This window comes from Thunnus thynnus, chromosome 15 (genome assembly GCF_963924715.1).
Source record: "Thunnus thynnus chromosome 15, fThuThy2.1, whole genome shotgun sequence".
Classification (NCBI taxonomy): Eukaryota; Metazoa; Chordata; class Actinopteri; order Scombriformes; family Scombridae; genus Thunnus; species Thunnus thynnus.
In genome coordinates this window covers 17,325,579-17,341,554 of record NC_089531.1, presented here as the reverse complement: position 1 = coordinate 17,341,554, position 15,976 = coordinate 17,325,579, and the positions used below count along the sequence as shown (strand labels likewise).

Sequence of the window (15,976 nt, the reverse complement as noted above, 5' to 3'; positions counted from 1 at the left end):
TTTATTTATCTTGTTTATTTTATTGTGATTGACTTATTGAATGTTCTCTGTATTCAATTTTGTATGAGAAACAATGTTAAAAAAAATCTATGAGCTTCAGGACCCCTGTAATATTTTATTAATACCAATAAAACCAAAGAAGTTTTGATGGTAGTAATAATTTATGCTATAATACTTTTCCATAAATTATTTTTAACCAGTAATGGGACTTATATATTATATGTACATTATCCTTGGTGTAATAGTTAGAGCTGCAACAATTAGTTGACTAACCGACAAGTAAATCGTCTGCAAATCAATTGTCAAATATTTTGATGATCAATTATTGTTTAGAGTCATTTTTTAAGTAAAAATGTCTCCGAAAAAGTTCTCTGATTCAAATGTGAATATTTTCTGGTTACCTTAGTCCTTCATGATAATAAACTGAATATCTTTGGGTTGTGGACTGTTGGTCAGGACAGAAGATGACATTTGAGGACGTCACCTTGGGCTTTTGGAAACCATAATTGACATTTATCACCATTTTGGAATATTTCATAGACCAAACTGACAAATTAATCAACAAGAAAAAAATATTAGTTGCAGGCATAGTAATTTATGCATTTATATTATGTATCTTTATGTTTTATAATTTTGCATAGTTTAATATGCTTGTTACTTATTTTTTTTAAAACAATCTTAGGAACCTCATACATTCCTTTAAGTAATTTGAGGAAAAGACAACTTGAGAGCATATCCTCAGTAATCTTGTTTAATGATATATCTGTGTGTGTATCTGTGTATTCTGTTTCTGAGTGTTTGTTGCACTGATGCGGAGTCTATTAATTTCTGTCATTGTGTTACTTATGGATGGAATTATAGTGAAAATAAATGATTCCCCTTCTTGCTGGGGACTCCTTGGTACTCTCTCAATGACTCCTGTGGGTTCCCAGACTCCACTTTGAGAATCACTGGTTTAAGGCCCTGCTTGAAAGTTATCATATTGTTTGAATAAAGCAAATAGTAAAAATGAATGAGTGCACACTTATGACGTCACTTTAACAATAATGTTACGTATTCCATGACTGAAACGGCTCTCCATATTACAGTATGTTTACAGCTGCTATGAAAGAGTAGCGCTGTTACAATAAGCAGCCAGCAGATGGCGCTATGAAAACTTCAACAGTGAGAGCACAAGCGAAGAAGAAGAAAACTCTGCCTGGCTCTTCCGGTTAAAGGCTGTATCAGCACGTTTTATTATTGTGGACTATATCTTTTATCTCTTGTCAGTGATGTGGGCATATTTTATAACAGAGGCGTCATAGCTTATAGTGTTTGTAATATCTGTCAGTTTCATGTAGCTCGTAAAGATTAATTGAACAGACTGAGCAGCCGCATCCAGTCATGGAGGAGGGGATAGTAGAGACACCGGAGGAGCTGTTGGCTAAACAGCACCGCAAGGAGAAGAAGGACCTGCAAGGTAGCAAACCTCAACTGTCTCCACTCATTATCAAACAACATTTGCTGTCAGTTACTAGTTCACAGCAAGTGTGTTGTTTTATTTCCTGGAATTTAGCTCATTGTAGTCACTAGCAACAGGCCAAGTGCCATTTCACAGGAGACAATCCTGAGCAAAATGTAGGATCCATAATTATTGTAATAAAGTTATAATTCTTAGGTATTTACCAGTCAATGTGTGCAGTTTGTTTTTCACCAGATGTTCACAATGATTGTAGCTTTAGGGTAAAACCTATAGCTCTAAAAGTTGGACGTTCAAGATTCAAGAGGTTTTATTGTCACGTACACAGCAACACAGCAGATGGCAACATTAAAGGCAGTGACATTTGGCTTCTTCGAGCTCTAGTTACAGTTATATCATAAAATATTATTTTATTGCAGCCATACTCCAATCATTGATGTCAAAATATGCTTTCCATCAGCTGTCAAATTAAAATACAAACAGTGACATCACAGATTGGGCTGTGGTCAGAAGAGAAATAGGTTTGAAAGTTTTAATCATAGACTCTATGCAATGGTAGGTATATATTAGTCTAACTCATAGAGAGTGGTGCAAAAGCTCATAAACATCAAAGTGCATTAAAATCATCTGTGAGTGAATTCGGTCATCTTACCCCTCTCATTTATTTCTTATTTTAACTTTTTTCACTATCATTCAGCATTACCTGAGAGGAGCTTTATGAAAGTAGTGTTTGGTCTGACGGTCTCCTCTTTTGTTACGTTTCCAGCTAAAATCCAGAGCATGAAAAATGCAGTCCCCAAAAATGACAAGAAAAGGAGGAAACAGTTGACAGAAGAGATTGCCAAACTAGAGACGGACCTCAGCCAGAAACATGAGGAGGAATTAAGGCAGCTCAAAGCTACAACTGACACAAAGGTAAATGCCTGCATTCAGATGATTGTCAAATGTTGCTGCTATGCATTAGAAATATCCCGAGGCTTTAAGAGGCTTTAAAAGAATACAACATAACCAAAGCTCCTCCCACTCAATATGACTAGGTGGAAGAGGCGATAAATGGAGTGGAGACCATGAAGGTGGAGGATGGAAACCAAGAAGAGGTCAAACAACCACGTATAACCAAAGCCCAGAAGAGAAGGGTGAGCTACTGGTTCCTTCTAAAATAGCACAGTTTTAGGTTTTGTTAGCATGTTAGTTTGTCATATATTGACATTGTCCATGTACAAACAAAGTACACTTCATGCGATCATCCTTATTTACTAGATTTACAATGCAAACAAAGGCAACATTCTGAATAATATACAAATGTCAGTATCTTAGACAGCAGTATGGTTATTAGTTATGCTTTGGCATTTCATTTATAATTGATTGTTTAATCCACCATCTGTGTTTGCTGTCCTTTTTAAATTCACTTCAGACATGGCTCCAAGTACTAATGGAATGTATTTTATTTGAATCATCCTCTCCAGGATAAGAAGGCTGCTCAGGAGAAGGATAGAGAGAGCAGGATAGCAGAGGCTGAGGTGGAGAACCTGCAGGGTGTGAGACACCAGGAGGGTTTGAAGTTGGCTCAGAAACTCTCCCAGCAACAGCTTCAGATAAAGGAGATTTCTTCTGATGGCCACTGCATGTACCGTGCCATTGAGGACCAGCTGGCACAGAGAGCAAAGGTACACCGTGTAGTAGGACTATTATAGCTGTAGATGGAGAGCTGTCTCGTCCATTCTCTAGTTTTGAATTGCTAATTAAAAATGTGATATACAAGCGTGTACAGTTGCCGCAGTTCTTGGCATGGCACTATGCTTCTATGACAAACTGTCATTGAATTGATACACAATACTTTGGTTAAGACGCTGAAAAACTGCACACATGAGTATATACACTATCTTTTTCTGTTTTATTCTAGCCGGCGTTAACCATGAGTGTGAAAGAACTGCGGTGCCGCACTGCTGAGTACATGAGAAACCATGCTGATGACTTCCTGCCTTTCCTCACCAACCCCAACACTGGTGACATGTACACAACAGGTAACAGCTCACTGTAGATAACTTTGTCTTGTTTTTCAGAAACAATCTGCTTTAGCAATATTTTTTTATAAAAGGCTGAAAAAGCTAACTGGTATTATCATGTGATAGAACAATTGAATAAGCCGACTATTCATGCTTATTCAAATGTGTCTGTGTATGTTTGCTTCCAGATGAGTTTGAGAAATACTGCAGTGATGTGGAGCACACAGCAGCTTGGGGAGGGCAACTGGAAGTGAGTCCACTCTAATATTGTTGTCATAGATACGCAATGGTATATTTTATTGTACTTTGAAATAATAATATTAATAATATATTTTTTTCTTTTCACAGCTGCAAGCTTTGACCCAGGTCCTTCATTTGCCAATAGAAGTGATCCAGGCTGATTCTCCAACTATAAAAATTGGGGAGGAATATGATAGTAAAGCCATCACTCTTGTGTAAGAACATGTGTACATGTTTTTATGTTTGTTTGGGGTACAAGTTACATTAGCGAAATTGTTAAAATTCATACAATTTGTTAATTATAAAATGTATAAGGATATGTGGAGTTTAAACCATTTTACTTTTAGATAGTACTTATTAGATAGTACAGTTGGATTTACATTTGTTACATGCTGTGACAAACAAGCCAAGGCATTTATTACAGTGTTTGCCTACTGCAACTTAAAATGTAATCTATAATTATGTAAAGTAAGCCTTCATGATAGGCTCAACAAAAGACTTCTCTCATACAGGGTGCTCTTGCTCTCACCAGTCTAGATCAGTGTCTGCTTGAGTTATTGATATTGCAGCCGTGTACTTTACTTCAGAGCCAGGATATGACAGTTTTGGATCTACATGTAACTGCATGTAAATATTAAGCTCTTGATAACGCCGTAGCTATCATACAGCAGACTAAAGCAGCAGCAGACATACAATGAATAACTAATATTTGCATAAAGTGTTACCTTTTTATATTTTAAATGACAGATTCCTTCTTTGCTTAAACTCACAGAATATGTTTTCCTCATTGTTTGCAGCTATATGCGTCATGCTTATGGACTTGGAGAGCATTACAATTCTGTGGAGCGGATAAAGGACCCAGCCAATGCGGAGGACAGCTGAGAGACAGTTCAGTCTTGGTGTGATGTAAACCAATGCAGAGAGTGTCCAGACCTCTCACACCAGGGCCCTTAAATACAAATGTATTTGGGGCGGTGACCCCTTTGATGGAGAAGTTTGTCGAACTGATATTAACAGAGAATGTTACTGTTTTCAGATTTGGTTATTAAACAGTGAATGGTACATATCTGTTAAGTAATGAAAAGATAGCGGTAAGGAGAATGAAATCTAATAGATTTAATCTGTTCTGAAACAAGTATGATTGTGGTAATAAAAAAAAAAAAACCTGTTAGGAAATTAAATTATTTTTATTTTTACACTGGCTCCTCTTTGAGAAGCACTGGTGTAACGTACAGTACTCACTTTTTAACCAAATCCATTTGGGCTGGAGAGGATTTAAGAGCTGTTCATCATGCATGTCACTCAACCAAATGTCAACAGAGTCATTGAGTGATTGTTGAACTTTTGCAGTGTTCTTGGAATGAACTGAATTGTGGAACTTGTAAATCATATCCATGTTACATAAAATACTAAAAGAGCGCAGGTGTGTCACGGTGTTATTTTGTATATTTCAATGAGGAAAATACTGTTAGTTGTACTTAAAAGTGATGCTCTGTTCAACATGAGACTGAGAAATTTAATTTCTTTTAATTCAAGGTAATCACACACACATACAAGCTCTAACATCCATAAATTCTCTGCAGGTGCTTGGAAATAATTACTTGTAAAAAAAAAAAAGAGAGAAAAACACCCCCACACTCCTGTCTCATTCCCAATTCTTTTATTGTATGTGAACATGACGTTTCCAGCACAGATGCCCTTCCTCGGTTTTAATTCAAGGTGACTGTGTCATACAGTAAAACAGTTTGAACATCTGTGTCCATGGTAAACTGTACACACACACACACACACACTGGAGGCCTACATCTATGTATAATTTATTTTCTTTATTATTTTTATGAGCAGCCTTGCATTTTTTTTATCGCTAACAATGTTGTAAAATGTTATGCAGTGAGAGTTAGGATATTAAAATTAAAACATTTACCCAGAAACCAAAATGAGACATGAGACATGCTCTACTCACCTGCCACCACTGGAAGTCGCCCCCGCGCAGAAACAAACCCCAGCATCTTGTCACCATGGGAACAAGATAGGAAAGGAAAACAAATGGCTGAGTCAGTGATACGAGCTTTATATGGCAGATCATCTTCTTTAAATTTGAGTTCTAAGAAAATAAGCGACGTCCCTAAGTGTGTTTCTAGGTTAACAAAGCTGTCAGTCCTCTTGTTGAACAACAACTCCATCACCGCGCTTCCTGTTGAGCTGCTCTCTCTGCAACACGTGAGTCTTCTTGGTTTGCTCCGCGAGCTCATCTGTCTGCTGGAAAATTGCCAAGATAACACTTTAAATGTTTTACACAGCACGCAGGTTTGTCATTAAATACTTTTCCCTTTGCAATGTCTGCAAGCTGGCTGAGCTGAATTTGGGGAATAATGCCTTGAAGGAGGTTCCTGCTGTTTTGAGCCATCTGGAGTCATTGAAAAAACTGTATCTGTTCAGCAACCAAATTACAGTGGTGCCACCTGAGGTGATGGGTAGGTTTCTCACTGTTCTGTATGATTTGCACCTCGGTAGATTTGTTTAAAAGACAAAGCTGGAATTAACTTCTTTATTGTCATGCTTTACAGGTGGTTTACCAAACCTTGTGGTGCTCAATCTGAACCACAACCAGATTCAAAGACTCCCGCCGGAGATTAGAAGGTAAATTTATAGCATCAAGATCTCCAAAAGTCCCATATATTGTACCTGGAATAATAGATTCTGAAGATAATTACAGATTTAATATTTCTGCATGGAAGGCAAAATTAACTCATTTATTTGGTTGGTTGGTCACACAATGGCTTTTCATGATAAAACAAATGCAAACCTGTTTCTCCTCAGCTTGAGTAAACTTCAACACCTCAGTGTGCTGGACAATAAACTAGAAGAGGTACCTGTTGAGCTCTGTCATCTCACTAAGTTGACTGAGATAAACTTAACTTCCAACGAGTTGTCTCAGCTACCTCAACAGCTGTACCACTGTAAAGAACTGACCAAGTTGTATGTAGCCAGAAACAAGCTGATCAATCTACCAGAGGTGGGTATTCAGTTCAATCATGTGATTTTCAACTTTTCAGGAAGTGAATTTTGTTCCTGGCAAGCCTGCGTATACCCGGTAGAAACATTTCTACACAATACACAGTTTTCTTTGTCTTTTTTGTTTCTTTATTTTTCTCTATTTATATTCAGTAATGCAATTTGAATCCCCTATGCTGATGAAAATCACTAATGTGGTCACTTCAAGTTAATCCACCACCTTTTCCTTAAACCTACTGAACACATGGAATCACAGTAGCGTATGTACTTAAATGAGGTACCTTTTAAGATACTATCTGTATGCTATTGTAGCCATGTTCTAACTTCAGTTCTTCCTTTTAGTTGTACAATTGATTGGCTACATAACCAAACACTTGCCTGACATTTCACCCAGGGAATCAAGGCACTGGCAAAACTCCAAGTTCTGGATGTGGCTGGGAACAAGTTGTCCATGTTTCCTGTTGAGGTACAGTATATACAGTATTATCTATCTAAAATTATGGAATAACATTCTCACGTTCTATGTTTGATAACACTGTCCAGTTTCACCTGCTGCACCTGAAGGAGCTCTACTGTGAAGGTAACAGGTTTGTGCGATGTGAGCCGATGCCGTCGGTGCAGGACGTGGAGGTGCTTGCATTAAAGGTAACTGAATTATAACATATTTATCTTCCATTATATAATATATGTTACACAACACAGCTTTATGTTGTTCCCTAGAATATATTAATGGTGTATTTGCAACTCATCGCATTTACAGTCTGTCTTCCTTGTGTCCCCATAGGAGCTGGTTGCCAGATTTGTGTTGAGGGAGGACAGAAGCAGGTCCTCTCTGGTCCACAGGATGCTTCCCTACTACCCATGCCTCACTGCCCTGTTGGCTAACGGCAGCTGTTGTGCAGTGTGTTTAGGGCCCTTCCTCACCACCTGGCTGGAGTGTGTGCAGTTCATCAGTCTGAGGAAGGTTGGTTTAATGTTTTTAAGCATATTTTTGCATTACATAGTACTGTGAAAAATATTCTTAAAAAACTGTGAATAAAACAATATTATACCATGACACCCGGTAAAGCATATATGACTTCTATAGTACCACTAAATGTGTAGCACCACATGTAATCTGACATACATACATGTGTTTATGTTTACATATGTGTATTTCAGAACATGAAAATGAAGAGTCTCTTGACTATCCCAGTGCGCGTGCTTCTCTGCTCATACAAGTGCTTTAACACGGACGGACACTCGTACTACGGTGTTGCTTCAAGAAAAATACAAGTTCATTAAAAAAGGTAAAGTCTATGATCTCAATAACTATCTCTTCTCATCATTTTCGGCTAAAACAGTGCACAAAGACATATATATACCCTATTTTGAGTTGAACACTCAATATTCACAACTATATTAATATGCCGCTATGATTTCCAGTGACTCAAATATTTCATAGATGTCATGTGACTGTTGTCACTAGGTGGCAGCAAATGAACATTAAAAGTTGTACATGTACTGTAGTTGTACCCAGTTTCAGTGTTCAACACAGGCTTCAGTTGATAGCATGTTGTCAACTACAGCTTTCATAAAGTTCACAAAAATAGAAAAAAACATTACAACAGCTAGATGTCATGTCTGTACATGGTGACTTTGCAAAAATATGTGGTTTACACAAACTTTATTCACACAAAAGCTTTTTATGTAAATACCTTGTTTTACTACAGATGTTCACATTGGTGGGTCAGTGCAGGTCTGTAATATATAACTGGCAACCCTGTAGATACTTTGACCATGTTTGTTCAACAAAAACTGTTATGAAGCCTCGACTATTTCATTTAAATTTTATTTTTAAATATAGATCCAGTATATAGTCGCACATTGGCAAAAAATGACTGAAAACTTTTTCACTAAAATATATCTCTCGCACATATTTTGGGTGTGTAAATCTAGTGGGATTCAATTCCCTTGTCAGTGCTGATCAAGCTGCACTGAGTCTCGATAGCTGCCCCATCTCTATCTCCATCTCCAGCCAGTGGCATCTGTTCCAACCTGCCAGACAAGAGAGAGATAGAGAGAGAGGGAGAGAGAGAGGGAGAGAGAACTTCATTTCTAGTAAATTAATTTCCCATCCACGCCTCCAGAGCTTGCTAGGTCGTTCGCTAGCTGCTGCGGCCGCTGCTGCGTGTGTCTACTGAGCCTCATGCATAATGCATCAGGTTTAATTGCAAACCCAGAAACTAATGACTTTGGACTGGTTAACAGCAGGGGAGCCATACATCTCGAGCAAACTGAATGAAAAATCAGCTCACAGGAGAGAAAAAAAGGAGCCTAGCCCCTAATTGATGAATAATTGAAGCGGCGAGCTACAGGGCATAATTGTGACATTTTGTTTCAATCAATTTCCAAGTGGTGTGGGCGAAAGTGCACTTAAAGGGAAAAGGCAATGACAATGAATGAGAAAGAAAGAGAGAGATAGAGAGAGCAGTCGGTGATGGAAATGGACATTGGGTCTTCAGTCATTGCAATGACATTTGCCAGGGCAAAAGACTAGACTCATTCAAACACAAAATGACTTTTTTTCTCCATCTCCATCTCACTCTGTATGCTTTATGTCAAACTCCTGCTATGCCACTGTTGGGTCACTTTTTCATTCCAAGTCAATGGATCCATATCATTTTAAAGTGATTTCTTTTGTTCATTTTCACTTCCCTTATTTTTTTAAAAAGTCAGCCTCTTCAAAGCTACAGTACTGTCCATTTACAGAATAGAAAAACCATAGTGACCATTTGCTTAAGTGCAGGCGTTTGTGTATTCAGCAAAGCCTAAATTCCTTTTGCAGTCAGATTGGTTAGTTTACTGTCAGTTATTTGAGTATGAGGGCAGCAGGCCAAGTCAGGCAATGTGGTGGAACTAAGCACCACACCAGTGTGTCTGTCTTGGCCTCGTTGGCGTGGACTGGACGAAGCCTGGGGGTCAGGCAGATAAAGAGAAGCAAATGGGGTCGCTGGGGCATAACATCATCAGAACTTATGCATTTTCCATCCCAGAAATTAGCCAATACATGGATTTTGGTTTATTTTTTTAATAGGCTTTAATAGGTTCAATGAATTATGACTAAACTATAATTTATGTTTGCAGTAAGCTCTTTTGCATCAATACATCAATGCTCCAGCAAAAAACAGAAATCAATTAATGCCTGACTGTATAGAGGTACAGGATGAAGACACTTTACACCCACAAGTGTTGAAAAGTTGTTATCCCTGAATAACTGAATTGGGTACCATCACATTATCCATTAAGTTCAACTCAGGTTTATTATGAATACACTGCACTTCACAGGGAAATTTTGCTAGGTTACATCACTACAGACTTTGCTCTCCTGCCTCCAGCACTGGAAGAGAGCTGTATGTTCACACGTCTACATTCAAACTTTTTAAAGACTTAATTACCATTACTAAGATTACACAGACGCTACTTTGTTCTGGGGTAAAATTTTTTACCATAAATGATACATAACATCGCTAAATATTCAGTAGATTTCCATAATGGCATCACAATGGAAACTGAAAAAACAGTTTTTGAGGTGTGTATGTCCACATGGCTGATAAATAGGTCATTGCGTTCTGCTGGCACCACACTAATGGGTGAAAGGCCAACAGTATGTGCCTTCTTGCAGGCAGCAGATGTTGGGTCCTGAAGCAGTGGAGCAGCAGCAGCAGCAGCAGCAGCGCCACTAGCTCAGTGGCCTCGGGACTTGTCTGTTAGTCAGTCTGGTGTCTGGTGTCAAGCTTTCTACATGTATTAACACACACACACACACACACACATACACACACACACACACGCCTCTTTAACACACTGCAGAAAAGCAAATACAATCACTCCACCCACTCTGCATTGATGGCACATCATCAAGATAATCTTGCCCCCATCGCTTTGTTTTCATCATGTCGTTTCACAAGACACATAGTCGCACCCCCACATGTGCGCAGACACACTTTTTCCATATCACTGAGCTGTCCCTTATGATTGCCATATTCAGAGAGCCCTGTGTTTTTGTACAGAATATTTCTAAAAGCCACGCACAGCTTGATTGACGTCTATGGAAATGAGGAGGTTGCATCCTCAAAGGAGACACCATACGGATGGGAGCAGCACACTGACGAGAAGCATCTACAAAAGGCGCTTGTAAATTCCTGACATGCCTAGCATATGTTAATGAGCCATTCTCTCGCTCTGATATAATTACTGCGAGGGGATATTGCCTTTGGTGGAAATATCTGTCTCGTGTGGCATGGCTACCTCTTGGGGGTGAAAAAAGTAAAGAATGATAAAGCAGCAGGTGCATAAATTCTCATTTACCATGCTTGGAGGTAAAGAGAGTGATGTTGGCAAATTCACTCAGGATGATATATTGGAGAGAAGGCACGTTGGGTTCATTACATACCTCCTTTGTTAAAACGTTTTCTGCAGTCTTGTATCGTTTGTTGGGGGGTATTTAGTCTGTCTTGTCATTTGGAGCATTTGCTTAGGATGTCTTTAGAGGAGCCTATGGCTGCTTGAGCTCACATTGCATCCTGGGGCTGGCAAGACAAAGTGATATGTTGGCTAAAAACAGAAAATAGGATACTAGATGTGAGCAATTACTGTAATGGATATGATGAAAATGTGTGTGTTTGCTGCTGAAGAACATATGAAACCATGCTTTGATTTCTCTGCATCATCAAGTCTCTACATTGTATGTTAAGGCTCAATACATCATTTGCATGGTTATCTGTAGTTGTCTACACCTCTTTACTGCAAATCTCATCCTACTAATTGTTCCTAATACTGTTTTACATGCATTAATGAATCCACACATTTAAGTTTTATAGTATTAAGCTTAAACAAGTATGTGCAACTGGTTCCAGTAACAAACACTGTCTAGCAAGACACCCCTACTGTAGCATGTTTAGTCATTTTCAGAAATCCCCCGCAGCCATGATTGCGGTCCTCACCTCAGAAGAATGATTTGACACCGGCTCACCCTGATTTTTCCCCTTCTCTGCTCGGGCTGCAGCAAAGGTGCTATTAAAATGAGTAGCATTGATTGCTGAATTAGGGGCTGTGTGAGTGTAGAGAGAGAGAGAGAGAGAAACAGCCATTTGATAGCAAGTGGTAGGCCAGTGTCATAGCCAGGAGTGTGCACCACTCCAATCAGTAGAATCTATTGTCTTGCATCGCTGCCCATGACAGATCTTGGTATCGAGCCACTGGCAAAGTACCAGGGTATTGTCTGGTTGACGACTGTACAATCAATTCTGTTGTGTCACTAATGACTCTGGGCACTAGGGGGCAGTATGATTCTCTGCTCCTGTGCAGTTGGGGGCAAGAGATGCCCTGATGCACAGCACACTGAGATATATGCCTGATGGATCTAAGAGATAGAGCAGCTAATAAAAGCAAGAACAATGAGCTGTTATTGAAATTCAAAGTATAATTGAAATCTGAGCATCAGATCAGGGCGTCGTAACACATGTGTGACTTTTAAATCTAATAAGTGCAACCAAAATATGAGAAAAGGTGAAAGTCTCCATATACTCATTGATGCATATTAAGAGAAAAAGAGAAAAACACCAGGTGTCCAAGACAAAAACTGTACTATCTCATCATCAAAATCAACACTATAACAAAAAAGAAGTCTTAATGTAGATTAGAAGGTGCAGAAAGACTTGAGGTACATTAGACTATAAAATATTTGACTCTCAAACTGCAACAAAACAAAGCCATCCAGATATACCAGTCTAGTAATCCAGCTTCCTCCTAGTCTTTTTTCTTCTTTTTCACATATGATATATAAATACAATATATAAATAACAGTCTGAATAGTAGTGAGTTAAAGGCCCATCCTTTGAGGTTACAAGGAAGCGATGCCATTACTGAGCCATTCCTCATTAGGGGAGTTTCAAGACAAGAGCCCGGCCATCAGGCCAGCAACCTCTCTCTGGCAGTTCTAGGTCAGCACCAACCACACTGCAAAAACACCATTACTACGCTGCATTTGTCGAGGAAATAAGACAAAAACACTGCTGCAACTTCAAAAGAACAAATAAATCTTTAATCTTGTGCATCTTTGAATCTCTTCGAAAGTTTCCTTGTGTTTGGCAATAATAGGGACGGTGGGGAGGGACGATGAATCTGTGTTTCTGTTTGTTTGGGAGAGAGAGTGTTTATTTATTTGGGAAACATAACTGGAGGGAAAAGAGGCTGAAATAGATGTAGATGCTGCATTATATTTTGATGTTACTTCTGATATTTCACACAGTAGGATGCCATGTCGTTTTGATGGTGTCATTTTCCCAAAATAGTCTTTTATTGTATTGGATATGAGTTTCTTTTATGCTAAGGTTTTGATATTACTCCTCGCGATGTTGTCGACTTTTTGAAATTGAGATCCTCCAATTCATATATGCATGAATGTTACACTATATAGCTACATTATTTGATTCATTATTTGAAACAATCTGGCATATTAATTCAGCCTGTCAGATACACAGTGGCAAACCTGCTGAGTCAACCCCACAACGTCTTTCAATTCCAGCTCCACTCCACTCTATCATCAGTATGATTGACGGCACGCCATCTCGAAACCCAGTTTGAGGTCATGTGATGGCCACTGGAGCATGCCCAGTATAGCGGAGCGGCAGGCGGGTGGGACACCAGGTAGCAGCATCTGGTCTCCGGGTTTTTCTAGAACACACACTGCCTTTGGCGCTGCAGGCTTGGCTGGCCGAACATCTGTCTGCGATGTGCAGGCCGGCTGGATGAGCAGACCCACAACCCAACCCACCCAGCCAAATGAACGTCCTGCACAAATGAAAGTCCTTCAGGAATATGTGGTTAATATCTCTGTTATCTCAATATGACTTTTTTCAATCCTGCTGTCATTATTTCCACTTACGTCTTGTGTAATCTCTCAAGATAAAAAACACATTGTTGCATGTTTAGTAATGCTTCATTTCTTTTTACAGCAAATGTTTTATTCCAGCACCAGAGTATTTACAGAGTAACTGTTGCCTACAGTGATAAAATGGAAACTAAAATCATACTTTGTGCATATTTCAACTGCATATTTGCCTTTGTTGTCAAAGTTGCCACATATGTCCTTCAGTTGTAACTTTAAATAATTTTGCACGGCTCTTAAAATAAAACAGACATTCATACAATCTTGTATATTGTAACATTTTCTTGTTTGCACAAAACACAAAGTACAGCATAGGCTGATGGGAACGTCATTAATTTTGCAGGTATTTGAGTATGAGATAAATTAAAATTTTGACCTGATGGAGGATCACCAAGTACAATTCACCCTGAGGGGAACATGAATGTCAAATTCTAGGGAATTCTATCAAATAGTTGTTGAAACATTCACTCAAAACCATGATGGTGCTAGAGGAAAGGTCAGGGAATCGCTAAAGTCATTAGGATTCATTGTCTGTGAACAATGAATGTCAACCTCTTGGGACCCTGAATGTCTGTACAAAATTTAATGGCAATCCATCCAATAATTTTTGAAATATTTCAGTCTGGACTAAAGTGGTGGACCGACGACAGACCGACAAAAACCTAAGTGAAAGCAGCCCTCAGCTCACTCCACATGTTTTAAATACCACAATCATTTTAATGGTTCTAACTCCCTCTGCATCTTTTACATATAATCTCAAAATTCATAGGTTACAGCAGCGTGGGTAGAGAAAAGAGTTTAGTATTTCTGTGTTCGTAATGACAAGAACCTGCTGAGAATCGAGAGGCAGCAATCGTAACCTTGCCAGGATAATTGAAGAAACTTTGCAGCCACTGTCATGTCAATCAAGCATTCATGTGCTGTCTCCCTGTGAAGAGGAGTAAACATTTCCGAGATAATTAGGAGAGAGTTCAATTTGACAAAAGGCAACCATTTGCATGTGGTTTAATGAATCCAAAACATTCTGTATGGGACGTTGCTTTTGTGTGATTAACACACACACATGTTGAATTTACTGGAAAAAAAAGGTGTTACCGGCCTCGAGAGAAGCTACAATTACTTGTTACAGTGTTGCCACAGCTACTTCTTCCTGTTGCCACGTTATTTTAGCCGAGTATCACCAGTGCGAGTGAGAACAACAAAAACACCATCACAACACTTCACACAGCTCAGACCAACAGAAAAGAGCAGCGTGATGCATTGTGCCCGCTTGCACCCTTCCAGTCCAGCCTTGCCGACAACAGATGGCCGTTTCTCCCACAATGCCACGCGGTCGCAGATGCCAACAGAAGAGGTGACAAACACTCTGCAGGTGTCTGTCCCTCTGCGGCCACAGTGTGTGTGCACGTTTGTGTGTGTGTGTGTGACAGGGGGGGACAAAGAGCATCTTTCTTGCAGGGAGAGGAGAGTGTAATTGATAGCAGAGGACAACCTGCAGGAAGGAAGTGCCATCATATGCTAAATGGATGGGTTGGCACAGACTGGCACAAACTGTTGGGGACAGATGCAGGGGAATTCATATGAGTATGTTAAGAGTCTATTTTCCTAACAAATGATGAGTAGAGCATTATTTCCGAAAGCTCTGTGATCTGTCTGATGACTAATATTTGAAAATTAGCATCTAGTGTGCCATTCCTAATGTAGTGCCTTCACACGAATCACATTCTTTGTAACTTTTGTAACACTTTACAGTACACTGAGCAGCAAATGTATCCTGTATCACTGTATTATTTCATGCTGCAATGTAGGGCTTCTTTTGACAGCGCTGTGCAATCTGTTCCCTTTCCCTGTGTGCTGGCCAGGCCAGGTGTGGTGGTTGGCAGGGGCTAGCAGAGCCAGGTGAGCAAGCTGCTGGCCAGGTGCCCTCCAGAGGCTTGCTAGACTGACCAGATACCAGATGGCTGTGGAGCACCAGCAGGCAGGCAACACACACACACACACACACACACACACACACAGACACACACCCGTGCATACATGAGAACACACACACAGTTGCTCATGCAAGTGGACTTTTTCGCACATACTGTACACACACACACACTCTCACACTCTTGGTTGTGTGCAATAAAAAGGAGAGCATCACGAAACATTGCAGCCCTCCAGTGAGTTTCGAAGTGAAATGCTTTATGTGTTTTTACTGTACGTCTCTCCCAGCGGCTGAGGTAGTAGAACTCATGCACAACCCAGCGATATACAACTCTCCCCACCTCAGCACTCACATAAATGTCACTCATAAAGTCTAGAGCTGGACTAGATCAGGAT

The 15,976-nt window shown here is 39.6% G+C and overlaps 2 protein-coding genes across 3 annotated transcripts; both read left to right on the top strand.

Annotated features, from left to right (window-relative positions):
* Positions 1-1,176: 1,176 nt before the first annotated feature.
* Positions 1,177-5,123, top strand: otud6b (OTU deubiquitinase 6B). Its single transcript, XM_067613105.1, has 8 exons — positions 1,177-1,459; positions 2,226-2,374; positions 2,497-2,595; positions 2,926-3,126; positions 3,363-3,483; positions 3,654-3,715; positions 3,814-3,920; positions 4,503-5,123. Exons 1-8 carry the CDS (start codon positions 1,384-1,386, stop codon positions 4,585-4,587), a joined length of 900 nt encoding a protein of 299 aa, XP_067469206.1. The 5' UTR covers positions 1,177-1,383; the 3' UTR covers positions 4,588-5,123.
* Positions 5,124-5,620: 497 nt separating this feature from the next.
* Positions 5,621-15,735, top strand: lrrc69 (leucine rich repeat containing 69). 2 transcript variants are annotated; one of them, XM_067613104.1, is made up of 9 exons: positions 5,621-5,925; positions 6,053-6,179; positions 6,273-6,345; positions 6,526-6,721; positions 7,115-7,186; positions 7,264-7,365; positions 7,505-7,684; positions 7,882-8,009; positions 15,514-15,735. In XM_067613104.1, the coding sequence occupies exons 1-8, from the start codon at positions 5,656-5,658 to the stop codon at positions 8,002-8,004; spliced, it is 1,143 nt and encodes a 380-aa protein (XP_067469205.1). In that variant the 5' UTR covers positions 5,621-5,655; the 3' UTR covers positions 8,005-8,009; positions 15,514-15,735. The 2 variants fall into 2 exon arrangements, with proteins under 2 accessions (XP_067469205.1, XP_067469204.1); XM_067613103.1 differs by lacking the exon at positions 15,514-15,735 and adding an exon at positions 13,289-13,913 and having other exon boundaries at positions 5,623-5,925.
* Positions 15,736-15,976: the final 241 nt, after the last annotated feature.

Bases quoted from the DNA above. Each gene is read 5' to 3' on its own strand.
- otud6b (XM_067613105.1), top strand. From the start codon at position 1,384: ATGGAGGAGGGGATAGTAGAGACACCGGAGGAGCTGTTGGCTAAACAG. The intron at 3,127-3,362 runs GTACACCGTGTA...GTTTTATTCTAG, and splicing joins AGCTGGCACAGAGAGCAAAG to CCGGCGTTAACCATGAGTGT. The intron at 3,484-3,653 runs GTAACAGCTCAC...GTTTGCTTCCAG, and splicing joins TGGTGACATGTACACAACAG to ATGAGTTTGAGAAATACTGC.
- lrrc69 (XM_067613104.1), top strand. From the start codon at position 5,656: ATGCTCTACTCACCTGCCACCACTGGAAGTCGCCCCCGCGCAGAAACA. The intron at 6,722-7,114 runs GTGGGTATTCAG...CATTTCACCCAG, and splicing joins AGCTGATCAATCTACCAGAG to GGAATCAAGGCACTGGCAAA. The intron at 7,187-7,263 runs GTACAGTATATA...AACACTGTCCAG, and splicing joins TGTCCATGTTTCCTGTTGAG to TTTCACCTGCTGCACCTGAA.